Genomic DNA, 27,728 nt, shown 5'->3' on the forward strand with positions numbered 1-27,728 from the left:
TTTTTTCATTTGTAAACGAAATTGCAATAATTTATTGTTCTTTTTTTCATGCTTTAATAAAAACTCGATTTCTTTCATAAATTTTTCTGGCATTTTTATGCCTTTTCAAAGCTATTCTTTAATGAGTAACTACAAACTATGAGTATGTATGTATGTTTATGTAGTATGTAACATTTATAATTGTGAGGTATGTATAGCTAAATGCCACCATTTGAGGCATATTAACGCGCAGCGTACTAATGTGTTCTTAAGAGTGTTTACAACTAGAAAAATTATTATTTCTTTGTATGCCTATATTTTTTTAATATTTCTATATTATATATAATTTTAATATCATTTACTGCGTGTTAAAAATGACTAACGGTCACATGAGAACTTTTTGTTATTATTAATTCTTTTATTTCAATTAATTTGTGCTAGGGTGACCAGAAGTAATTATTTTTATAAGCATCATATAACAGTTTGCTATTATAGATTACGAAACTGCTATATAAGCCTTATAATTAAGTTTTTTGGCTAGTTTGATTACTGGTATGGTACAAAAGCTTTAGAGAAAAAAGTATAGATTTTTATGAATTATGGAAGATTTTAAATTTAAAAAATTAGAATGATCCACCAAAAACACATTGAAGCACTTAAAAAAATATTAAAAATGTATTGAAAGCATCCAGATTAGATAAAAAAAGCTAAGAGAAATAAAAAAAAAATAAAAATTTATTTCTATTGATTCGATTTTTTTTAAACATATGTAGTTGTTAATTGCAAACTCCAATAAATGTGTTTGAAAACTCCAAAAATGTTATTTTAGAATACAATTTTTTTTTATAAAATTTGTTTGAATAAAATTTTTTAAGGAAAGTTTGGCTAAACTATGTGAATTTTCAACAAAATGTTGCTCACTAAATATTTTGACGCTGATAATGAAATGAATATTCGAAAAATCTATACTTTTTTCTACAAAGCTAACATATTTTTAAGTTTTCTGTTATGTATGTTGTATGTACCTACATATGTGTGTATGTATAAATATCTACAAGAATATGTGAGCGAAAAAAATTTTATGGAAAAAATAAACAAAATTCTTGGATTTTTTTCAAAACTTTTTTTTTAATTAAAAATTTCCTTTTTCAACCGACGTTTGACTTGAAAATACTTTGCTTGAAATTAAATTTTTATGCTTTTCGCAAATGTGCTATATTATTAAAATACATTTTTTACATTATGGTAAACATATTTTACAAAAAAGAAAATTAAGTAGCTAGAAATAGACTAACAAACAGTGTATAATACAAAATTATGGCCCTGAGCATTGTTGTATGTATGTACGAGTATTATCAAAATTATAAACAAAAATTTTTTAATCTAAATTGCTTATTTCATATATTTTGTACAATAAGAAAATAATGGCGTGCCAAAACAAAAATCGGGCCAATCTAAAATACATACACTTGTAATAAAGGCGAAGATGGTTAACCGAGAAAACCTCGCTTATGTAGCAGAACATGGATATTTTTGATGGCAGAATGTATTCGAAACTTGCTTAGTTTAAATTTGAAGATAAAAAAAAACAATTGTAGTCACAAAATGAGTTGCTAAAAAGTGAAAAAAGTCTTTGAAAAAAATAATAGTAATGATTGAAAAACCAAAAAAAAATAAAAAATAAATAAATGCGAAAATGAATAGCTAAAAAAAGTTAGAGGGAAAACAGATTTAAACCATTGAAATTTTTTTAAAACTCACAATTTTAAAAGTTGTAATATTTTTAAAGACTTAAAGCTTCTGAGATTTTTAACTTTCTTAGTTTTTGAATGTATAAAATTTGAAAGTTTTATGCCCGGTTGCACGAATCAATTTTAAATTTATTAGCCTGTTAAAATTTAAAATGACATAATTTCGTTCGGAAAATTTGTTGTTTTAAATTTCAGAAGTTTAATAAATTTTAAAACTAATTGGCGAATCCGAGCATTAATGTTTTCATGTGTTTAAATTGTGAAAAAAATTAATTGACTAATAACGTTTATTTCCTTTGAAAATTTTTAAGTTTTGAAAATTTAAAGAAAGTGTATAAATACTAATAAATTTGAATGCTTGGAAAGAAACTTTCAAAAGCCATGACATTTTGATAAACAAATGCACACAAATGACGATCAAAATTCATAAGAAATAAAAACTTTAAAAAGTTTATTTTAATCATTTTATTTTTTTTATGAACCAAGTGTTTGGATGGTAAAAAAATTTAGGAAAATTTAAGTTTTGCTTTGATAAATTTTATGTTTAAGAATTAAGCTGTGTTTGGATACCAGGAAATTTCGGAAAAAAACATTTGAATTTAAAAAACCTAACTTCTTCGGAAAAAATTAAAAACTGTAAAACATAGAAGTAAGAATGTTAAAAAATTCTTAAAATAATTAAAAGTGAAATTTCATATAAACGAAAAAGGTATTTAAAACAGAAAATACCAAACAAACCTTGATACAAAAATATTAAAAACTAAAATTTTAAAATTGTTTACGTCTTTGAGACTTGAAAAATTTAAGAAATAAAGAAATTTTTGAAAAAATGTTTCGGTTTGGGAAGATTTAACTTTTATAATACCTAAACAAAATTTAAAAAGTAAAAAACCAAAATCCGAATTAAAAATTTCAGAATATAATTGTTTTGCAATTTTTGTACATACATACATATGTACACAAAAATATCCATAGTCTGCTACATAAAAAAGCTGAGTTACGTGACCAAACGCAAATAGTACTTTTGCATTCCTAGAATTATTAAATACAATTTACGTTGATTGTTGATTTTTTTCTAATTTATTTATTGTGATTAAGTACAGTGTAGGCATTTTTACAAAATTTGTTGCCAGCATAGCAAAATAAAATATAAACATTTTTAATTAAAATTTAATTTTAAAACTAAAAATGTGTACAACTAAATTCAATACAAAGTGAGAGTGATTGCTGGGCTACATTTTTTTTTATAAAAAATAATAATACTAAATAATACTAAAACGAATAAATCGTTTTTATTTCTTACTTGTTTGCGTATACAATTAAAATCAAGTGCTTAATTTTAAATAATAAAAAACTAATTATTATTAAAAGAAAAATATTCCTGATTTATTGTTGCTTGTGGTTTACATAAGTTTGGCATTGGCACTTACTACAAAAAATTGTATGCTTAATATTTAGGCATTTTTACATTAAGCAAATTTTATACAAAAAAATAAAATTCAATGGCAATATTGTCGTATAAAATGATTAAAATTATTTTATAAAAATAATTAAATGAAAATGTTAAATAAAGAGCACTGCGCACAGTGGCATGTTGTGTGCGTATGTGTGGGTGTGTGTATTGATGTGAATTAGAAGTAAATAAAACTAGAAGATATTGTGAGCAGAAAAAAATGTGCATTTTCTTTAAATCTTAAAAATATATTTCAAAAATACTTTTTTCATTAATGTGCTGCCTATCTTTGTTTACTGAGGTATTTGCGTTGAAAAAAATAAACTAAATTCAAAAATTCATAGATATATTCTTATGTAAATATGGCAATACATTTTGAGGTGGTTTTGGTTAAATTTGGCTGACGACGGCTGTGTGAAAGCCGCAATTAGCGCGGGCGATTAAGGCAATCCGAAGCAGGGCGTAGATATGAAAGGAATGTGCTTGTCCGTAGTAGTACCGCGTAACGTCGGATGAAAACGGCCAAAAGAGGGTCAGTATGACGACGCGAAAAATGGCGTTAGATCCAAAAACTATAGCGCATTTTCTTCAGAAAAATGAATCGCTTGAACTTGAACTCCATTATGCTATTAATTTCGTTTCGAACCAGTCTTCCTTCCAATAGCTTTTCAGCGAAAATAGTTGTAATAGACAAAAACTTGCCAAGTTTTGTAAACTGTCTTTCGTCGCGTTCGTGCGAGGGACCCTATCTCTGTCGCCTTTTTTGTCAAAGAGCCCTGCAGTGCTTACAATTTCCAATTGCAGGCTTTCCTCCAACAGAATTGTGTAAAAAAAAATTCTCCTTTAATCACAGCCTACATTTAAAAAAAAAGCTTAACAAAGCTCTCACGGCCTGAAATATCACTTTCACGTCGAGCTATATACGGTCTAGAAGACAGTATTCCCTTTAGCCATGATATAGGCACTTCACGCGGCAGTCAAACCGACAGATAGTGAGCCTTCTAACTGTTAAAAGTTTGATTTAAAAATACAAGTTAACTCCAATTAGCTCAACTGATACCTGTTCGCACTTAGTCATGAGATTACTTGAAGAAAATTCTTCCAAATTACTGCTATCCGACCTTTCGAAGTACCATAACATTCCCTCGTACCCATTAACCGGCCAATCTACAGTCATATACACTACAGTTAATAAGCCTTCTAACCGCTAAAGATTTGTCCTGAGTGCCTGGGACCTCATTCAAAAATTGTAGTTTCCAAGCTGCCCAGTTTAGCTCAACTATCAGCTACTGAATCTGAGTTATGGGCTACCTTTAAATCAGTTCCCCAAATACTTAATTTCTTCATGGATAGTTCCTAGTACTATAATCTGAGCAAGTATTCACGTTTTATATGAGTCCAAAGTACGGATAATAAGCCTTCAAAACGTTAAGAATTTGTTCTAAAATTCAATACCTAGTACCAATTTGCCTCCGCTTAGGCCAGCTATCCTCAGTGCATTCAAACACGTACTTAGTCATAGACCTACTTCTCAAAAAAGCTCCTCATAGATATACAGTAAAACTAGAAATTTGACCTTATCCATTGACGGACCAAGCCACAGTCGTATTTGAAACTAATACCTTGGTACACTCAGTGGCAGTTCCTAGTACAGGTAATGACTCCTTCAACTGCTGAAGGATTGTCTCAAATAACTGAATCTACTTAGGGCCTATTTCAAAAGCTTTTCGAGTTGCTGCCGTTTACAGGATGAAACGGTTGTACATACTCCCAGACTTGATCTAAGCTATATGACTCCTCAAGAGCAACCATTGCCCTTTTGCGGATGAAGTTGCGGTAAAACCTGTTCTAACTGCAGACGAAAAGTCTTCCAATGGCTCAAAGTTTGTCTTAAAAGTCAGCGCCAGAAACTGCCTAAAACCTGTTTGAAAACTTCATATCCAAGGTTGGCCATTTACAGAACCAGTGAAAGTAAATTTATTAATAAAAAAAAAACGGGGAAAATTTTTAAAGGAATGCGCACTATGGGCAGTGAGCTTTCTAACCGCCGGATGTTTGCTCCGAAACTCAATACCGAACTTTTTCTGCTGAGCACTACGGGAGTTTGTTGTGCTTCTAAGTCCCTGCGACTTTTTTTTTCTTTTCTTAGGTTGGTAACGGTCGGAACTTCATACGAAAGAGCCTCAGACGCCCTATACTTATCATTATTATTCTTCAGCATAGACAATGCACAGACTAGTCAGTTCAAACCCATTTCACTGCGGTGTGTGCATATACGTAATCAATTGTTTTCAACCCATTTCCCACAATCTTCTTTGCGCCAACTCCTACCCATTTTCAAAACCCTTAGCACCCTTTATATGGGCCTCTTCTACCTTTTTAGCCGTATCCAAGTCCTATAACTTTATCAAAAATACGCTGACAACTGTTTTTCAGGCATCCCCTGTACATTTTCCTCCTGCTTAATTACACGTATCAAGTAACCCTCTGGCACATTATCGTCATCTTCTATGAAGCTGTCGTCGGTCGCCAAGTCCCCGCTGCGCTGATAGTCGCTGCAGTCAAGTGGCATAGTTACTGCCGTTATGGTTAGATTTTGCGTTTGTGACGCATACATAGGCGGTGGCATATCAAGCAACTCTTGTTTGATATTTGTCAAACGCTCTCTCATATTGTGACTAACATTTTCTTCCCCCTCTTCTACAGCTTGTTGCTGCTTTTTGTGCGAATCTTTGCTCTGGTCTTTGTCTAGTCTAACGTACTTGTCGGCCATCTTCATTGACGGCTTTGTCATCGGCTGCACAGCTTTTAATGTCTCCATATCTAATATACCCTGTTCGGTCATGTCCTTAAGCACCCGCTTGGCTATTACTTTAGGACGTTTATGCGTTTCAATGTGTTTGCGCAAGTGGTCTCTGCGACAGAAACTCTTTTCACAAATATCGCAGACATGCTGTTTCATGCCCGTATGTATGGCTTCGACATGGCGACGCAAGTCGGTCTTGTGATGGAATTGCTTGGGACAAAGTTCACATTTGTGTGGCTTTTCCGAGGCCTTATGTCGCGAGATATGCACCTCGTATACCTCCGGATACTGGTAACGTTTGCCGCATTTAATGCAACGGTATGGGTACTCACCAGAGTGGAAGCTCTTGTTGTGCTGCGTCAGGTAACAGTTTTTGGTGAATTCCTTATTGCACTCCAGGCATTTGATGCGGCCGGATGGCAGCATGGTTGAGCGTGGTGTGGTCGTACATGAGGAGGGCGAACGTCTGCGTTTCGAGGGAGGTTGGCGTTGTGCAGCTCTCTTCGGCTTCGCAGTGCTCGCAGTTGTGGAGGTGGTGGTGGAAACGGTGTTTGTATTGGCATTAGTATTGGCAGTGGAGACGGTAATAATGCTGCAATCGTTTGGCTTGCCGGTTGTGGAGTCTACTAATTCTTGCATGACGGTTGTGTCTGGCTTGATATTCTGCTTTTCGTCTTCTGCGTGTGCATATGATTTAATGTTCACCTCCTCTTCTTCGTGTGGGTATGGCTCGACCGCGGAAGGCAGCGTCTCTATCATTGTCTGCGTAGACTCTTGATGGCTATGCAGTTTGTCCTGTTCCGATAAGCCGTTGGGCAAAATGGTATGCGCTGGTGGCAAGTCTCCCTCTTGCGGTGAGCGGGGATAAGCCTCACGGATGGTTGTGCGCGGCGGTAGTGCGTAGAATGTCTGCCCCATAAGCGCCGAGGACATGAACTGGACTATCTGGCCATCGGAAGTAATCATTTGTTGCGTCTGCAGTCCACCATAGGGATCCAAAGAGGCCAATTGCAAGAACTCGCTGCTTACATCACTGCTGCCGCTGCTGTTCGCATTGAATCCCTCACCATTCATGGTGCCATTACCAATAATAGTGTGATAGGTCATTGTGGGCTCCAGCGGCGCCAGCTCCGACCCCTGCTGCAGCTGCTGGAAGGATGGAATGGTGTTGGTGGTGTGCAGCGGCTGCTGCAGCTGCGGCGGCGGCAGCAGCTGCTGTGTGGTGGTGGTGATGGGCGGCAGCAGCTGCGGCGTGGTGGTGGTATTGATGGTGTCCAGCTGCGACTGGATGCTGGTATTGTTGAGCAGCGTATTGCGCATGGACGGTAGCACCAGCTGCTCCTGCTGCGCCTGCGCTGCTTGCTGCGTGTGCTGAGTGTGGTGGTGGGTGTGGTGGTTGTGCAGCATATGGATGTTGCCCATATTGACTGTAGTAGCTGTGCTGGTGGTGATGGGCTGCGGCGGCTGCAGCAGCTGCATACTGCTGCTGAGCAGCGGCGGCGTGTTGATACCCAAAGGTATGATGTTGTATTGCTGATCCATTATATTGGCTGGCATATGGACTCCCGCTGGCGGCTGCATGGCTGAGAAAATGCTGTCCACCATTGCCTGCGGACGCCGCAGTTGCTCCTGGTATTGCTGATGGGAGGTAATATGGGGCGATGGCACTCGCCCCGACTCCGGGTTGAGCGTGGGCGTGCTGTTGTGAAAGTGCCGCTGCTGCTCCGCCAATTCCTCCAACAGTTGATGATGATGAAAGACCCCCAAGTGCTCCTCCCGTTCCAAGTCCGCTTGCGCCTGACGGTGGCGTTGTAATTGCGCCTCCGCTTCCTGCGCCTGCTCCGCTGCCACTGCTGCTGCCGCCGCTGCTTCCTCTTCCAGCTGCTGATGCTGCTGTTGTTGCAGTATTTCCATGTCCGTTTGAGAGCGCTCCCGCTCCTCCGACATTGTGTCCTGATCCGTGTCCGATTCCGGCGCCTCCAGCTGAGCTGAGTGCGTGAGAGACATGTTGTTGTTGCTGCTGTTGTGATGATAGTTGTTGTCCTCCATGGGTTCGCTCTTTGTGATAATGGTTGTTGTTGTTGTGTTCAGCAGGCCCCTCGTTTGGGAGGACGGCATTGGTTGAGGTGTTGTTTGGGCGGAGGGACCTGCTAACCCGTTTGGGTGACCGTTTAAGACGGTTTGTGTGTTGTTTGGTGAGGAGCCGGCGACGTTCATGTGACCGGTTACATTTTGCGGTGAGTGGCTATTCGTAGACGACTGCACCTGGTTCAAATATTGTTGCTGTTGTGGCTGATAGCCGCTCGGGTTTGCGCTATATGGCATACCGTTCAACTGCGCTTGCTGTGTCGGCGAGGGTGAAGCGGAGTATTGTGACAACTGACCCATACCCGCACCCTGCCCAAAGTCCGGCGGACTTCTAGGCGGTTCGGGTGGCTGCACCGGCGCAGGCGGTTGCTGTTGTTGAGCGGCAGCTGCAGCCGCGGCTGCTGCGGCGTTGGCATTATTACGACGACTGTGTGACTTGGTCGTTGTAGTGGGTTCACGTGCGGGATGATGATGCGCCGAAATGGGTAGCGTTGCTGGATCCGGCTGGCCGCTAGATTTCACAGCATTCTTATGCAAAGTTGTATTGTAGTGGCGCTTCAGGTGTCCCGAACTTGTGAACCACTTGTTGCAAGCAGTGCAGTTATAGGTCTTCGGACGACGTGCCTCGTTCGACTTCCAAGTGGCGGCCTTTGTGGGAGCGCTGGCAGAATTTACTGACGACGAAGAGGGTGGCTCGAAGCCGCGATATTGCTGCTGCGCGTCTTGTGACCCAGTCGTGGTCGAAGGAAATTCGGCAGGGCTGGAAGAAACTGGCATCATTTGCTGCTGCTGAACGGAAGGCGGGGGTTGTTGGCACATATCACCGGCCACAGTTGGGTCAAAAGATTTGTCCACATAATTCTGCGAGTCCGGATATTCTGACTTAATCAAACCGTATTCCTGCTTGATGTTCATACCATTCGGACCGCCGCCGGTGACATGATATGGCGATTGCTTGGGCGAATAATAGGGCGATTGATTGGCATGAGGCGGCTTGCCGCTCAAATCCGTTTGCGGCTGACTGGGTTGCGTGGGTGGCTGCTGCTGCATATACGGCGGTAGACCTTCCTGCATGCCACCGTTGGGTGGTTGAGGCTGCTCCCAACCAGGTAATGCGCGTTGCTGCATGCTGTGCATGGAGTGCAGCGGATCGCTAGCGCCAACTACGTCGTGCATTTGCTGCGGGTGATGCAGCATCGCTGGTATGCTCCCGGGGGCGGGCGGGTAAACCATTTTTTGTGAGTCCAAGTCGAGTAACTCGCCCGGGTTGCCGCCCTGACCCTGCTGGCCAGTGGATTGCTGCTGCGAGCCCGAAGACAGCTCCTCCTTTATATACGGTGAACTCGAGTAGCCGCTGCTGCCATAGGGCGAGGCGCCATGCACGTTGGTGATGTGCTCTTGCAGTTCATTGTCGCTGGTGCACATGAGGCCGCACTTCTTGCACTGCAGCTTACAACCGCCGGCAGGAGAGCCAGCTGCGGAGCTGCCGCTGAGCTGTAGGTGGGCCGAGGTAGATGTTGGACTGCTGGAACTGACAACGCGCGGGCTTAGCGAATTCGTAGTGGTCGAAACGGCAGCGCTGCTTTGCGGTAATGGCAATGTACCACCACCGCCACCACTCGAAGCAATATCTGGTGTACCATTTCGATTGCCACCATTGCCGTGTGCGTCATTAGGGCCACATGAGGTAGGTGTGTTGAGGTAGGGATGATAGCGCACGCCACTCGCGCTGCTCGAGTTGCTGCCTGCCTTATAGTCGCTGCTGGTGCTGTTTCCGCCAGGGCCAGTGGCATACATAAGCCCATAGTCCGTGGTGGCCGAGCCCACTTGCTGTTGCTGCTGCTGGTAGAACTGCTCAAAGCTATTTATGTAGCTCGGATAAGCACCGACACCTTGCTGCTGTTGCATATCTGATTGAGCGCCGGCAGTCGCGTAAATGCCGCCACCGCCGCCATACATATGCGCCAGTGAAGCGTTGGCATGCGTGGTCGTAGCGACCGAGGTATACATGCCGTAAGGATTGTGCGCTAGCTGCTGCTGTTGTTGTTCGTTGTTGCCAATTAATTGTCCATTGATTGGGGGTTGCGGTGTGCCAGGTTGATTATCGCTCGAGTCTGCGGCTGCGCTAATCGTATTATTGCCGCTATTCGTACCCGGTAGGCCAGCATCGCCGACGCCACTGCTATTCGAATGCGGACTATTGGAGACAATTGTGTCAGCATTGCCACCACACTCGCTACCACCACCGCCACTGTTGCCGCCTGTGCCACCGCCGCCTCCGCCACCGGCATCTGCCGCATGCAAAGGCGGCATCTCCGTTTTAATTGCGGCCATCAACTACATAAGTTGGACGTTTTTGTTGTTATTTCTGTTCCGTTAATTATGGCTATAAAATATATGATTACTTGAGTGGATTCGAGTATATTTCTCACAAAATCTTCGACTGTCTTTCAGCGGGTTTCAACTGGTTGCGTCTTTAGCACATTGCGTGCGTGCGTGTCTACAATACCGGCGTTGTGCTCTTACTGGTTCACGTCCAAAGAAGAGGCGTCGCGTTTTCTTTGGCTGGTAAATCGAAGTGGTTCGCTGACTCAAAATTTGTGAGTCGAATTTTACAATCGTTCGTATTTTTTTTTGTTGGGCTCGCGTGTTGCTGGGTCGCTGGGCTGTAAAATATCGCTGCTGTTGCTGCTTTCGAAGAACTGTAAAAACAAAAGGGGAAAATTTTAAAAAATTTGCACTGTTAAAAGAATTTCAATGATGACTAAGTGCTTTTTCGCATAAAAATAAGTGAACAAAAAATATGTACAAATCTGCGTAGATACCAAAACTTTTAAGACATTTAAAAGCAAGTAAATAGCTGCGCAGCCGCAGCCGCGCATTACAAGTTTTTATCTGCACATATTTACGTATGTATTTATATACATATGTATGTATGAATGTGCGCAAAAGGTGCTTATTGACAGCATAAGCGCACACTGAAATTATTTACAATGACAAGCATTACAACAAAAACAACAACCAAAGCTTCACCTTTGTAATTTATGGTTAACATTTTGGAATTTGAATGTTGGACAGCAAAAACAACGGTGATTACAGAGTTGTGTGTAATTTTTTTGGCGCCTTACCGGCGTTGGGGAACTGCAAAAAACTTTTGGGCTTGATTACTTGTCGTTTACAGACTTGAGTGCTTGTGTAAGTCGCATAAAGCTCCTTTCTTTTCCTATTTGCTTTAAGACAAAAATTAAGAAAACTTTTCAAAAAGTCTTTCACTTTCTCGGCCCAATTTATTAGTCGTTAAAAATCGTGTAAAAATTTATTTGCCATACAAAAAGCGCTGATTTTAATTTTCCCGTCTCTTTTTAAATTACTTAAAGCTTACACAGACGGCGGCGTTGATCCACATTAACTCGGACTTAATACGGATCAACTGCAGTTAATTCCCGAGTTGATCCGGATCAACGCTGCCGTCTGTTTATGGTTTAATCCTTCCTCCTTCGTACTTAACTTCAGCCTCTGTTAGCTTCCCTGTCTCCCCGTTCCCTAGAGTTCTTACTTTAATTTACTCTGATAACATTTTCATCACTTAAACAACAAAGACTGACACTGACCCTTCGGCGCATGAGAGCAACCCCGAAACACTCATTTACATATTGAGAAGGCCCTTTTCACCGGCGGATATGCTCCTTTGGAACTCTTTTCGACATTTTCGATGCATTTTACGCTTCATCCTTACAAAATTTGTCTTGCTCCCTGCTCTATCTCCCTTACTCCACAGTTCTTGTCCTAGTCACTACTTTTTTCCTTTGAATATTGTCTACCATCTCCTCGTACTTATTCTCCGTTATTCCGAATCAATTTCTAGTTTGGTTCTAAAACTTTCTTTCGCATCTTTTGTTAGTTTCGTCCTGCCAGAGTATGCTTGAAGTGTAAAAAAAAACGTCATCGTCCTACCGTTTTATTGTCTATGTTCTATAAAGACTGCGGACACAGATTTTCACAAGAAGTTCTCTGAAATCGAGAAGATAATTTCAGCTCACATATATTTTCTACACACAAAACATTACTACATTAGTTGTTGCTTTCGTCATTTCCCTTCCATACTAAAATTGCTGTTCATCCCGAACGTGATCTATGGTCTCATCGGCCAAGAGTTCATCCCATTGCGGTTTTACTGGATTTCTTCCANTCATCCCGAACGTGATCTATGGTCTCATCGGCCAAGAGTTCATCCCATTGGTTTTACTGGATTTCTTCCGCCATCACATAACAAGCTCACTGCCAAGCAAGCCTGTCTATATATGTATATAGAGTTCCCTTCGAAATAATGTCTACGACTTCCTTATAATACTCGTTATTAGTGTCCCCAGCACTTCAAAACGTTTTCCGTATAATTTTCCTTGGTTTCATCAAAAAACAAACTCAAGTCTTGCCCAATTTCATTACCGACTCTTAAATATTTCTAGTCTCTATACAAACTCGCGTCAGTAGCTAGAAGCTACTCCTGTGACAGTAGGATTTGCCTTACTGGAAAGGTGCCGATTTATTTTTGGGCAGGGTTGGCACTTTATCAACATTCCCCAGAACTTTTTGGGAAATTTTAAGCTGTCAGATCACCAGTTTGTTCTAAACGCGTTCTCCTCAGTTATCTTCACCAGTACTGTAATGGATCAATGTCTGGAGAATTTGAGATCAAAGCTCGAAGTATTGGAGCGTGAGAAGCATAAACAGTTCTGAATAGCTTTAAGAANTGTAATTTTTATTTTCATTGCATGATTATGCAAAAGAATAAGGTATAATTTTCTTGTTAATTGTGTGAAATAGCCAGAACAATATGCACAAATTTAATTTAAAAGAACTAGCGTGAAACTGACTTATTATTTGAGAATTTATCTAAATTATTCCAATTATAAATTTGTGATTTAGCTTTATTCGAATTGTAATACGCATTTAATTTCATCTTCCGAATAAAATTGATCGATCTTTGTAAATTTTAATTGGAGATTATTCAATATTATCAAAATCACCCTCTACCAAGTTAATTTTTACATATTTCGTCTGTTTTTCCTTAATTTGATAAAATACTTCTTCCTAGTTACGACTTAGTTGCAGCTGCAGCCGAAACTAAATTTTAAATTGGTACTTAGCCAGAAAAGTCGAAACTAAGGCGACTATGAATAGCTTTAATTGTGACTTAGAATAGTTTAGACTTAGTTGAGTACTAAATATGACTATGAATATGCGCCAATGAGTTTTAGTTGAATATTTATTCTAAATACATACATATATCGTCGTTTAAAGTACAAAACCGCGTATCATNATTATACTAGGTTCACATATAAGTAGATTATCTTCATTTTCGAGCTTAACTTCCTAATCTGTAATTAGAAAAAGAGATTAGCCATATAAAATTCCTCCCTTGTTAATCTGTAATTATAAAATAATCTCAGATTTAACCGATAACTTTTCGGTGTCCATCCTAGTTTTATCGATTGTTTTTGCGAAGAAGAGGAGAAATGGCAAATGTAAAAGTAAACAAAAATGGACGCTGGCAAGGAAAAGAGGGTTCTAAAGGTATTTTTTTTAATAAAATGTTAAGTTAAAATATATCTATATTGCTTAATATAGCAGAAAAACGTGATCACGGTGGCACAGAGAAAAAAAATAACTTTTCCTTGAGATGTGAGAATAACAAGCACAACAAATTTGACGGCTAATAATCTGAGATTTGCCTGTGTGAACGGTGCGATTAAAAAACGAGCTTTGATTGAGGTAATATTGATATGTGAACATAGTTTAACTGACATTCGCTGCCAAAAACTGGANCGTCGTTTAAAGTACAAAACCGCGTATCATCATTCTGCAAGACCGCGTAACTGACATTCGCTGCCAAAAACTGGTNAACGGTGCGATTAAAAAACGAGCTTTGATTGAGGTAATATTGATATGTGAACATAGTTTAACTGACATTCGCTGCCAAAAACTGGATTTGCTCACACAAGCTGTTCGCTCAATCCTTATCCATTCGTCCTGAAATATACTAGCCAGAAATGCGATTGCTTTATAAAAAAGAGAGTCATTTTGAAATATGATTGTTTTTACTCTCTAGAAAATAGTTTATGCAACCTCATATACGCGGTTTGCATATTGTTGATACGCGGTTTTGTACTTCAAGCGACGATATGTGCCTGTACCTTAAGAAATTTCAAAACTAACAGACTATCTGAGGTGGTAAGCGACTTTCGTCTAACTGAACCTCTCGGTTTTATTTAGATCGATAGGTTCATGAGTCAAATGTTTTTTTTTTTTTTTTTGAAAAATGCCTTCGTGTTTTTATCTGGCTATTCGGCGTTGTGAAAAGCTGGTCAGTCGCATTACTGCCATCCCTAAATTGGCGCGTCAAGCGTCAAGCAACTTTCAAAAATCCTCATGCCCATACAATTTGTATGAAGCATCCCACAATAACGCGGCGCTAACCCCGAGCAAATGGAATTTTCATTTTTGACAGGGCGTTACGTGTTGAAGTTGGATGCAGAAGACGGAAAGAAAGAGAAGGGACAAAAAGTGGAAGAGGAAACAAGAATAAAAACGAGAGGACCTGAGAACACGTCAAAAATTACGACGCGTTGATTTGGGGATAGCGCGCGCTGACACTCGTTGACAATGGATAACGCAACGCCGAGCACTCCCATTTAGGGACGGCAGTTAGCGCGACCAATAAGTTTGAGAAGAGTTTAAGTAAATTTTCCAAAAAGTATTGAATGAAAAGTTCTGAAGATACCTATGCCACTGTAATGCAAATACTTTCAAAATTATCCGATTTCTTTGGTCTGGTGAAAGGCTTCGGTCTAACGAAGGTTCCTTGTGTTGGGCATTGGTCTACTTACGCGTTTGGCCTGAAGGTACAATAAAGTATGTACATGGAGGCTTTACCTTTCAATTCATTTGCATTCGGCGAAGTCTGGAACTTTGTATTCCCTCGCAAAGCACAGGTACTGGTATTCGGGTGCACATTTTCATTATTGATTTTTTCAATACTGCTGCGTATATGAATGTAAGTAGATCAGACTCACGTTTAGAGTTTACAACTTTTTCTGCAACTCGAGGGTGTTAAATTTTTATTTCTATATTCACCGTTTCAAACAGTTTTGAAAATACACACACGCTTTGATTCGAGCTACCAACTGTTCAATAGATTAGTTTGTTTTTCAGTCACTTTGTAAACAAGGTTTAGGGTAGTCTCAACAAACACTTATTTTGCGGGAGAAGCTTTGAAAGCTTTTAAAATATAATATTCACAGGGACGGGCACAAAATTTCGCTCTGGTCCAGTTCTATATCACTTTATAAATCACACTTTGAAAGCACCAAGTTTGAGCTTTCAAGCTGTATAACTAATTCTTACAATTTAATAAGACCAATTTGGGAGCTTTCAAAATTTTTCAACTACGATTTCTTTTTATTTGCCTGTGCTCACCTGTTGTGTCTCTGTTTTCACACTCACGTCACAAATCACTCTTTTAAGGTCACTTTTTCACGCTTTCCACTATTTTTTATTTTTTTTTGTGGTTTTTAATTCCAAAACTTTTCGTTTGTTCTACTATCTAGAGGTAGTTAATCTTCTCAGCACGATCGCTCCTTGCATTCTGTGGTAAATCCTCAAACGCTTACGCTGAAGTCGCCTCAGCTGTAGCGTTACTCTGCCCAATGAAGAAAACAAAAACAACGTTAAACTACTTTTGAGCGCAACAACAACAGTAGCATATCCACAGTGGTCGTCGTTTTTGTCACTGATCGTCGTCGTCGTCCTGCTTGCGCGCGCCTGTGGGTTTTTCGTCCGTTGCTTAGTAGTAACGTCGCTCGTTCATATATATGTAAGTACGTAAGTAGTTAAGTCATCGTGTCTTGTAGTTATGTTGCGCGCGTTTACCTTTCTTTAGAAAATGGCTGCGAAGACACTAAGAGTGTGTGTATGGAAGTGATCATTTATATGTATTTGTGTATGTATCTCTGTGCTCCTTCTGCTGCTTCTTCTACTTTTCGGTGTATCTCTTACGGTAGCGTCTCGAGCTCGTTAAATAAAGTAGTAACTGCCTTGAGCAACATACGCTCCGGCTTATGTATGTGTCTGTATCTTTGGGCGACACTCAATCGATCGTTAAAGTACTCTCCATATTTGTCCTCGTTCTACTCCGCCTATTTTTGTGCCCGCTTAACGGCGAGAATATGGATTTAATTGCTTTTACCTGGAATCGCGCTATTAATTATTTATGTTACAAAGACGTGGTATCCGTGTTAATTGCGAAAAATTGTAATTGCTTGCGGAAGTTGGCAAAGATTTCACGAAAATGAGGCGATCTTCGCGCGAGAGCCTTTAGAGGGCTGTTAAGTGACAGAATTGCGCGTCCTTGAGCGGGCCCGCCTACCTTTTTGCAGTTATGCTTCCATATTTATTAATTTGCAGGCCCGAAATACGATCCGAGTATTTAATCACACATTTTGAATCTTCAAGATCATTTACCAGATCGCGCCTGATCACTGCTAGTGGTTATTTTTTAGATCATGGTATTGAAAAGACCAATTGCCTCTATTCAAACAAGCGATCGTGAGTGATCTTCTTAGGCAAGATCGCGCTCGATGACTACCACGAGTAACTTTCAACTTGTGAGTGATCTTCGAAGGCACTCGATTACTACTACGGGTAACTTTTATGGGTTATTATTTTAAAAAGTCCAATTACATTCATTCGAACATGTGCTAGGCAGTGATCTTCAAGGACAAGATTGCTACTATTGTTAGCTTTTATAGATCAAATATCGTAGAAAGACCAATTTTGTTTATTACTATCGTTTATAGGTCATTGTGTGGAAATTACCCATTTTAGTCACTCGAACAAGAGATCGCGAGCGCTATTCAAAGGCAAGATCGCACTCGATCGTTACCGCTAGTAACTTTTCCAAGTCTTTGTGTTAGAAAGAAAAAGTTATTGCATTTAAACACGTGATCGCGAGCGATCTTCATAGGCAAAGGATAGTAAATGTGCGCTTATGATCGTGAACGGTCCCCAAGTATTCACACACACATTTTTGTACAGGGAGTTGTCTATTATTTTGCTATTTCGCATCTTTTATTCAGCGCAAAATGGCTGCTTTGCTTGTATTCAACCAATTCTGCGCCTTCGAACTTCGCAAAAGAAAAAAAACTCAAAAACCTCGCTTGTTTCGCCGCAAAAATTGATCTTTCCTTCCTTTTTTGCATGAGTACTTCTTTTCTTTGTGCGAATTTTTGTTGGCGCTTACTTGCTAGTCTTCCACTTCCTCTTCGTTTTTTCCTTTTCCTTGCAGTATCTCATAATTATTCTTCTCATTTTTAATTTGTATTTTTTTTTTATGTTTCTTCTTTTGCTTCAAGTATGTACTATGTATATCTCATACTTATTTATCTACTTAAGCATATGTTGCTTTGGTGCTTAACTCGTAAAATCTCTGCATAACAGCCTTCAGTTAAATTGCTGTTGTTGTTGTTGTTAATGTCAGTTCCATTAATTACGTTTTTGTGGCACGTACCCATTAAACATTTCGAGTTCTTGCGAAAAATATCCAAACTTACATACATACTATGTACATACTTAAGCGCTTAATGCGTTTTTTCGGCAAACTGATCTTCCCACACTTGCATAGATACATCTACATATGTACATATATACAGTGGCGGATTTATCGTACAGGCAACATAGGCTGAAGCCTAGGGCGGCAGAATTAAGGGGCGGCAAAATTTAAGACAGCTAAATTAAAAGAAAAAAATTTATTTGGATTCAGCTGCACTTGAAATTGTGTTTGTGTCTGTAAAATATTATTAATGATTCATCTCATTCAATACAATTCAAAATTAGAATTACGCTGCGAATTTTTCCTTAGTATAGCAGTCGTTGAAATTTCCATTTAACTTTCATTCACGCGGCTTAGAAACCTGACGGCGCGCCTGCGCGTGACGCAAAGAAACAGCCGACACGCTGCCCCGAGAACGAGAATCATCTAAAAGGTTACCACACTTGACAACACTGCCGAAAAACGAGCGTGCATTTTCGAGAAAATTCTTGATTCCAAGCCCACCAGTTTTTCAAGGCATACTGCACCGAAAAGAATGTTTTAAATTATTCTCCTCTANAAAGATCGTTTTCTGTTTTAAAACGCGTGAAAAACTATCTCAGATCTTCATTGAGCGAAAACAAACTGAATGCTCTTGCGTTGCTGACTATAGAGTCAGATTTGTTTCTATCTATCGATTGTGAAGATATTATCCGCGAATTCGCAGCTGAAAAATCAAGACGTAAAGAACTGTGAAAAAGAAGTGTTTGAAAGAGGGTTTTTGTTGAATACCTTATCCATGCTGATGTCGAATTTGTTAATTCCGTTATGTATTTCATTATTAACGAACTATATTGTAATAAAGCACTGACAATAACAATCATATTTGATATATATAAATATTTTTTTTTTTCGTGAAAAAAGGGCGGCAAGTTATGAATTGCCTAGGGGCGGCAAATATTTAAATCCGCCACTGCATATATACATACTTACATGTATACCAACTTACATGCATACATGCTTATCCACTCACTTTGGTGTCATAAAGCGCCTTTTTAATGCGAATTTTGCATGTGCTGCCCCTCAGCTTTTAATTGCAATTGATTTGTTGCAAAAATTTTAAGGTGATCGCAGTTTTCGTATGTTGTTTCTGATCCTCGAAATCGTTTTTTTTTTCTTCCAACTTAATTGAAGTGCGCTTTTAAGTATTTTACATAAATTATGCTTAAGCTACATAAATGTAGGAATTGGTTTTGTTGTAATGAAAATATTTTAGAGATCTTTAATGTTTCCGCAAACCCAATGTAGGAGTCGTTTTTAAAGTATGCGGTCCTTTACAATGTGTTTAATTACTTGAGTACTTAAAAAAACGGCATTATTTTATCATTTATGTACGTCCTTAATGGCGTTGATATGTTTCACAAAAAACTGTTTAGTGTTTAAGAAACGTTTAGGCAAAAGTCTGAAGTAACGTTTATACTTGAGCTTCATTTTTTTATCCATAATTCTGTACTAATATGTATTACATATATTTCTTTAATTGCCTTTTTTGAAAGATGTAATCTTGAGAACGGCTTTCAAACACTACCAGTCCAGGATCCATTTTTTCGAAATCCTATTGAATAAAGCAGACATGAGAGCACTCTCTTCGCCGTTTGCTTTCATCAAAGCCCACAGAAAGCCAAGAAGCCGCAAATTTCTTTTTCGCTTTGATTCACAAAAAAAAGTTGTTTTCTTCACTAGCTATAAGTCTGCCTAGTGAATAATTCGCGAGCTGGATTCATCACTGGCCAGAGTGTATTATACTCTGTTAAAAACTCTCGCAAATCATCCGCCCTATAATTTCCTTATACCTATGTATGTATGTCCTTATGCCTTGAGACCACATATTAGTATAATTTTGAATTAATAAGAAATTGAGGCCAACTCTCTTCTATAGCCCTCCACAAGTTCCAACCTAGGCTGTGAAGAAGAGCGTACCTGGATTGCCCCTGGTCATCTAAGAAAATATTCACCTGCGACTGCGGGTCCTTTATGTATCTTACCGGCTCTTTAATTTCAAAAGGTTCCACCTGGAAAACGTTTGCATAGTTTGTTAGGCGTAAAGATAGCTTAAAATTGAATAAGTCGATAAGGAAAAAGCCCCCCACCCAGTGTTGCCAGATCTTGTTTTAAAAAACTGTAAATTTTCGAAAAAATTGAATTCTCGACAAAAAGGAGGAAAGTTTATAAAAATAACGTTCCTTAATTTTATTAAACATCAATAACAAAAAATGATTCATTTAAAACAAATTAACATAATATATATCGATGGCTCAGTGGAAGGTCAACCTATCTCGGCTGCCAGTTCAAAAACGCCCTATCTCAGAAAACTTTTCAAAAACGCCCTACTTCAGAATATGGTTGGCATGCCAGGGTTTCGAATTTCGTGCGGAGTTTGTATACTTAGTTGGGACATAAATACCGTTATTACCACATGACATATGAAAAGAGTTAGCCTTCAATTCTTAAGTCTGAAATGTAAAGATGTGATATTTTCAAAAAGCTCCGCCTGCTCGAGATTGGGCGCATGTTAGTCTACCGGTGTATAAAACTGTTTGAGGAGACTGGATATGTTAAAGACCGCCACCGATCAGTCCCATCCATGAACAGTTCGAGCGCCGCAAGTCATTAAAGTTGAATTCAGTGGAATCCGTTCCGAAATCATGGCCCAGCGAAGAATGTCGAGCAAAAGTCCAACACTTTGGACTTGGGGATTTCAAACGTCATACCGGCGCAGCTTTGGAAAAAATAGGACAGGATAGATTAGGATAGGAATAGGAAAAAAAAAATTTACCGTACAGGAAAAATTTAACGAGCAAAATGATAGGATGTATTAGCGATCATCTATGGAAGTATCCGAACTGATTCCACTCATCGAAATAGTCATCATCTAGCTACAGTTATTGCTTGGTAGATTTTCTCTTAAAATGGGGTTACTGACTTGAATTTCCTTATTTTTAATTTTATAGTATAAAATGTGTAGAACAGTATGCATGTCACTACCAAGTAGGTCTTTGGTATGATATAGTCGGTACGCAAGTTTTTTAATCAATAAAAGGTAGTCTCAATATTTATGATGACATATCTTTCTAGTATTTATTCTAAAGCCCGCAATGTGTTTACGCTGATAGTAACTAAACTTTCGATGAAAAGATACATGGTGATAAATCGAGGTTGTGGAGGATCTCATAGGACTAATACTTTCGAAGATACTTGCAATTTTAGTAAAAAAAGTATTAATAATGTATTTATTAATTTTTATTTTTTGGCCACATGAAAAAACCGCCTGTAGATATCAAAAACAAAAAAACCGTGGAATCCGGTTTTGAAAAAACCGAGTCAATCACCCTAGTAATATGCAATTTTATTTATTAATTTTTAATTTTATAAGAATTCATAAGAATTTTACATTTACATTGACTTTGAGTACTGGCTACTCGTGGCAGTGATTCATTTTTAAAGCAACTTTAAGATACAAAATTTGTATCGAGGAAGCTCATAACCTATTTTGGTGAATTTTCGTTACGAAAAATTTTAAAACTAAAATCAACTTTACACCTAAATATTCCAATTATCAATAAATTATCATACGATATAAAACTTTCTTTTCTTTTTTCGTTGCAGAAAAACGAATACTTTTTTGGCACAAACATTTTCAGGGGTAAGTGTTCACTTTCTTTCTAAAAAACTTTTGTTTTTCAAATTTAAGGGTATTCCTAAAACGTTTATATGAAAATCTGCAACACATGATCTCAAAATCTAGCATTCTTTTCGCTTCAAGTGAATATTGTTAACAAAAAAAAATTCAAATAAATAATTTGTATTAAAAAAAATTTAATTGCAAAACTAAACTTACTTAAATAGATGTTCAAAAACCTCAAATACGTCTTAAATTGATTTTTGCAAATTTTTAACGAAAGTTTTCAAGTTAAAAAAAAAACACTAAAAAAAATTCTTAAAACAAAAACTACAAAAATTCACCACGCTCTAATTATAATTCTCAACGCCCAACGAAAGCCAAAAAAATCACGCAGCGGAATTCCATCAACGCATGCCGTCGCTATTAGCAGCTGCAGCCTGCAGCTAAAAACATTTTCGCTGTGCCGGCTGTTGTTATTGTTGGTTTTTAATTAAACTGATATGGAAACATACATATGCACATGCTAGCGCAAAAACATACATACATACATACATGCAGCAACAGCTGCTCTGGTATTTGGCATAGCTTCGGGGCTGCCACTCGCCCTGCTTACCAGCAATCAAACAAGCAACCCCTCTTTACAAATGAAAAACTGTTTTCTTAACTATCCGGCGGATTGATAAATTTATGAGACACTTAACGATGTAAGGTTAAATTTTTTTGGCAGTTGTAAGAATCATAAGACTGTTGAAGGAAAGCCTTGCAAGAGGATCTTTCTCTGTAACTAGAAAAAGTTGTTAGGAAGATTTTTATTAGAGGCTACAAATATTTTCCCACGACTTTCTAAATTTTGAATATTGCTCTTAGATTATAAATTTATTTAAAATCCAAGTCAACGCTCTTTATGATCTAGAAAAAGTTATTGCGTTTTAAGAGAGATTGAGTTTGCGCTTAAAACTCTGAAATTAAAATAAAAATACCTAAAGTATTTTAAGGCCTACCAGTTTTTCAAACTAATAGAAATTGCGGCACGTCAAATGGCTTTTCAGTACTGACCAGAAGTAACATTTACAGATTTCAAATATATACAGCACTAAGAAGGCTGTTACTCAATTCAATAGTTACGATCCCGTACCCACTCCAAACTCCCTAGTTTATGCCAGATCTTAACAGATCTAAATCGATATCGTACTCGCTCTCATCAGCTATTTTTTTTTTTCGTTTGACAGTTTAGAGCGAGCAATATGGGATCACATAAGTATAAGCAATTCTCACGAGTGGTTTTTTTAGTGTCACTCCCTTCTCTTGCCAGGAAAAAAAACGCTAAAGCATTCTTCTTGCATATACATACATATTTCAATCAATGGAGTTCCAGACACAAGTATGTAAAATAGAAAGTAAATAAAGTATCGGCGAAAAAGCACCGAAATTACAAATTTTTTCACTGTCACTCGAAAAAACCAGAATAGTTTTTTTTATAACTTTGGGAAGTTTTCAAATAGAATGTTCATATTAGAGACAATGGACGTTGGCATCAAACACAACATATCTGTGAAGTTTCAAGAGTGTGCCACCAAAAAAATGACAGCATGCAGAATATCTGTCGCAGCTATTTGGTAATTTTTAAAATTTTATGAATTTTTAATTTTAACGAAACAAGCGAATCGTGTGCCACCAAATGAAAAATCGAAATTTATTCTTAAATTGTTATATACAAGAAAGTAATATACACCGTGGCGACGAATGTTACCCAGTTTTTTTTTTAGAAATAAAAGGGTCCTTTAAAGATTTTGCGAAAAAAGTATTTTATTGTTAATTTCCCACAGATTTTGCTTAAGTTGCATTAATTGGTTTTTGTGGTAGACAAAGTTCTGTCCCGTCCACGTCCGGTTGTTGTGTGCCTAGAACGGCATTCACAGGCCGGGAGTCTACATAACTCGAGACTGATTGCCTGTGAATGCCGTTCAGGGCCTGTCGGTAGGCTGACGGGTCCAGAGGTTGTTTAATGAACCTCTGGACTTCGTCCGTCAGTTCGCAGATATGCCTCCTGACGTGCTTTGGCGAGGGCTCTTCTACAAGCAGCTGCTTGTTAGGATGACCACGTCTGTACCTCCCCACAAGGAACTGCTTGCAGAGCATTGTGTTGTTCCCCTTGACTGGGAGCATCTGGGCCTCGTCGTGCAAGTGGTGTTGGGGCATCATCAGGAGGCATCCGGTCGCTGTTCGTAGTGCCGTATTCTGGGAGGCCTGTAACTTCATCCACTGCGTGCTGCTAGTCCCAGGTGACCACACGGGCGCTGCATATTTCTTTGTCTTTGCCCCCAAGTGCTGCCGGCCAGCGACTTGAGCACATTGTTGCGGCTCTGTAATTTGTAGACAATTGCGGTTGTATGCGCCGAGAAGGAGATCAAACTATCGAAGGTAACTCCGAGGATTTTCGGGTTATTCACCGTCGGTATTGTTACGCCGTAGATTTCGCAGGAGATAGGACAAGACTCCTTGCAGTAAAGAAGCGAAAAAGTACGGCGAGGTAACCGTTTACTTTCGAGCACATGTCATCAATTCCATTCCCAGACGCCATATGCTCGTCTAACATTGTGCTGTAAAACCCTCTGTAATATCTGCATATTTTAGTGCCAAAAAGTGCTCCTGCTTAATACGAAGCAAAGCTGACATTTCGCACACATAGATTTACATATTTTGACTATATTTTTGCAAAGAATGGTTTAATAAAATAACGGACATATAACTTTTGACTACATTGAAAAAAGTTACCCAAACTGTACCTCTAGCAGTGCGCTGTAAATCTCTATGTAATTTTCCACTTTCTGTAAGCCTAAAAATTGCGCTAGTTTTTATGCAACGTGGCGGAAAATTTTCACAGTTACGTTTACGTATTAGTACTACAATCTCGTCAAACATTTTTGAAATCACATCATTGCAACATATTTTCGGACAGCCTTTATAGTTATCCAAATTGTACATATCTGTCTAATATTGGGCTATAAAGGCCTCTGTAATCTGTTTACTAAAAAATACAACTTTTTGTTAAAATGGAGTACTAAAATTTCACACTTTATAGCCCCAGTTCTATCAAAAAAAAATTCAATTTAGCATATACAATATCAATTTTATTGCCTTAAAACCAGTCACCCAAAAAAACCTTGTCTAACATTGCGCGAAACAACGCTCTGTAAAGTTTACCTACATTTGGCCGCTTCAAAATGCACTTTCTTTTGAAGATAGACAACTGAAATTTCACATACTTATTTCTACATGTAGTTACAATATTTTTACAAAAAAATTATTGCAATCGGGTATCTGCAACAACAGTTTTTTATGTGTCTAAGGTAGTAACACAAAATGTGCCTGCCTAACATTGCGCTGTACAACCTACTGCATTTCGCATACTTTCGAACGCTTAAAAATGCTGTTGGTTTTTGAGCTACAGCCACCAATCGTAAAAAGAATGCAACTTAAATTTTCGACTTCCTAACTGACAAAAATAATAAAAATCTTTCTACCGCAAGCGCTACTTTAGCTGCGTTTAAAAATACATTACCGCCGCATTTAGCTAACAACATTAAGCGCTGCAACCTACTATTAAGCAACATGTTGAGCAACAGCGGCTGTATAGCTGAGGCTGTTAATGTTGCAGTGAGCTGCTAGGTGGAGCATAAATGTTGCTAATAGCATTTATGCGGCGATCGTTTAAAGATTTTCTTTTGTTGTTGTTTTTATGCTTCTAAATGCTGGTTTATTTTGCAGCAATAATATTTTCTTGCACAAGCCTTAGAAAATTAAATAATTTCATTATGAAATACTCAAAAAATATTAAATATAATAAATCAAAAAATATCACTGGGTTATATGTAACTTACATTGCACTGCTGTTGCGGTAGTTTGCGCGCTGCTGCTACTGCATTTTGCAAACCTTGTTCGCTGGTTTTTTTTATAGCTGGCTTGAAATTTTTTATGCGTACAGTTATATTTTTCAATTGTTTCAGCAATATTTTTTCAAGTTTTTTTCTAATTTGTTTTATTGGTTTTTGTTCTTTTGTTTATTTTACAAGTCACTAGTGTTTTGTAATTTCACACCACAAAAAAGTTAAATATTCTTAGCAGCACTTAACTCGCTCGCGCACACACTGGTTGACTGCCAGGCGGCCGGCTACACTCGCTGGAGCGCTATCGAGTTTTTTTCTTTTGGATTTTTTTTGTTCTTGTTTGATTTTTTGTTTTTTCTTTTATGTTAAAAATAAGTTCGCAATCTTTGCTTTTCGTACGATTTATTCGTTTAATTACTCGTCGGTTTTTAATGTTGCTTTTTGCTTACTTATTTATTACTAATTTGTGTTGCTTGTGCGTTGTAATACTTTCTTGTTTTTTTTTGCTTCTTTTGCATTTTAATACTTTGTTTCTTTGTTTTCAACTCAAATTTTTGGTATAATTAAACTCAATTGAACTCAAAAACAATGTCGTAGAATCGAACGTAACTAAAGAGTCTAACGAATTTTGATGTGTGACGAATTTTGCTGCTGCCTCCGCGGCGCGTCAAAAGCGCAAATAAATCATTATTTTTTACTATATTTTTTTATTTGCTTTTTTCGGCGTAAAACGCTGCCCGTTGTCGACACTTCGCAGTTTTTTATTTGCTCCGCTTTGCTGCTCCGTGTTGGGGCCGTTGGCTTTTCGCAAAAATTCAAATTTTGAATTTTTTATTGTTCAACGCGCGCGCTTTAGGTCGCTTTTCGCTCGAATGCTTTCAAAGCTTTACGCGTCGTGGTTGTGTCGCGCGCGTCACGTTTTTAGTTTTGTTAATTTTTTTTTTGGAAGTGTTGTTTTCTTTCTTGTATAAAAATAAATGCAACTCAAAATTTTTTGCTTCGATTTTTTTCTTCTTTAATTTTCACACAATTCAAATAATAAACTCATGAATTTGTAACGTTTGCCGAAATTTTGTTTTCTTGCTTAATTTTTTGTCCTTTTTTGTTGCCATAAATTTTTGTGTTTTTTGCTTACTTTTTGCCGAAAAGTTTTTGTGTTTTTGTTGCGTTTTGCCAAAAAATTTTTATTTGCCGAAATATTTTTGGCCATAAATTGAATTAAACTCAAAATGAAAAAACTGAGGAGAGGCGCTAAAAGCTAAAAAACTGCGCTCAGCTCGCTCGATCGCCCGTTTGCCAAGCTGCCCGCGAGTCCTTCTTTCCGGTCCGGCGTTCCAAATACAAATGAAACTGGTCGCGGCCGGCGCATGTAGCCAAGGCGCATTAGCATGAACGGGCGCTGACAATTCAAAAAACAAAAAAAAAATACCAACCACAGCTTACGCACACTCTCCAGTACACGCGCACACATACAACAACACTCACACACACACTTGCATACATCAACGCCAAAGCGAAAGCAGTGGAGGCAAAAGGGCAAAAGCGAATGGGCAAGCAAAGCAACATTGCCAATTGAGTCGAACTCATCGACGAAGCGTCCGTCAAAAAGTCGGCCAATTGGTTGGTCGGCTAGTCGGCTGGTTGGTCGTCGTATTCGGCGCCAATTCGTTTGATTGTTGCTGGTCGTTTGCTCGCTCGGTGGTTGCGGCTCGTTGGCATTCGTTCGATGCCGGCGCAGCAGTAGCCGCAGCCAAACAACCACTGTTTGAATGATGGCGCTTTAAAAGTGGGGAAGCATTGGCAGAAACAGCAGTGAATTTGCGAGTTTGGATGTGTATGAATGTCTATGAGTGTGTGTGTGTGCGTGAGCGCAGTGGGCAATGAGGATGACTGTGAAGCACAGTGCGAATGCTTCATTTTGTTGAGGTGGTAGTGGCGATGGCGACGGCGGAAGCGACAGCGATGACAGGAGTTGTGCAGCACTGGTCAGCTGCTTCTGTAGCGACAGTTGTTCCAGCTCTTCACATATTCAATGTTTGCTTTGGTTAAAATCGCACTTATATGCATATCCGTGCGCTTATGTTTGCGCGTGCTTCATTTTTTTTTCGTTCGTCTCTGCATACATTTTTATGAATTCTTTTGCTCTTTATACACTTTTTACTATCTTAGCATTCGTTGGCTTCTTCATGATCCTCAAAAATGTGCTTCTCTACTCGTTATTTCACACCTTTGCTCATTCTTAGTGCCAACTTCGCTGCGACTATCTACTCATTCCCGATATGTACTCTAATTCGATTTTTCACACTCACTCTCCATCTGTCCTCACTCAAGCCCAACATTTGCCTTCTACTATTTTCTCTGCCTTCTTTGACTCGCTGTACAATCCATTTTTAACTAAAATTCTTCCACTTAACTTCAGTACAATCGCTCTGCTTACCAATTAGATCTCTGCTTCTACTCTACTCTACTTGTTCACTCAAGCAGCATTAAAAACGT

General features: G+C 38.6%; 1 protein-coding gene across 3 annotated transcripts in view; it reads right to left on the reverse strand.

Moving 5' to 3' along the window:
- zld (zinc finger protein zelda) overlaps positions 1–26,368 on the reverse strand; it is a 59,843-nt gene extending 33,475 nt beyond the window's left edge. The window contains exons 1-3 of one of the 3 annotated variants that reach the window (XM_017614621.1): positions 25,227–26,368; positions 10,483–10,779; positions 5,530–10,414 (exon numbers count right to left, since the gene is read on the reverse strand). In XM_017614621.1, the coding sequence (XP_017470110.1) occupies positions 5,591–10,411 (4,821 nt within the window). In that variant the 5' untranslated portion in view covers positions 10,412–10,414; positions 10,483–10,779; positions 25,227–26,368 and the 3' untranslated portion in view covers positions 5,530–5,590. Of the gene's footprint in view, positions 1–5,529; positions 10,780–15,010; positions 15,879–25,226 lie in introns of those variants that run through there. The other 2 variants (XM_017614626.1, XM_017614617.1) reach the window with 2 other exon arrangements.
- Positions 26,369–27,728: the final 1,360 nt, after the last annotated feature.

This window comes from Rhagoletis zephyria, unplaced genomic scaffold, assembly GCF_001687245.7.
Source record: "Rhagoletis zephyria isolate East Lansing unplaced genomic scaffold, Rhagoletis_zephyria_1.1 Rzeph_scaffold_00019, whole genome shotgun sequence".
Classification (NCBI taxonomy): domain Eukaryota; kingdom Metazoa; phylum Arthropoda; class Insecta; order Diptera; family Tephritidae; genus Rhagoletis; species Rhagoletis zephyria.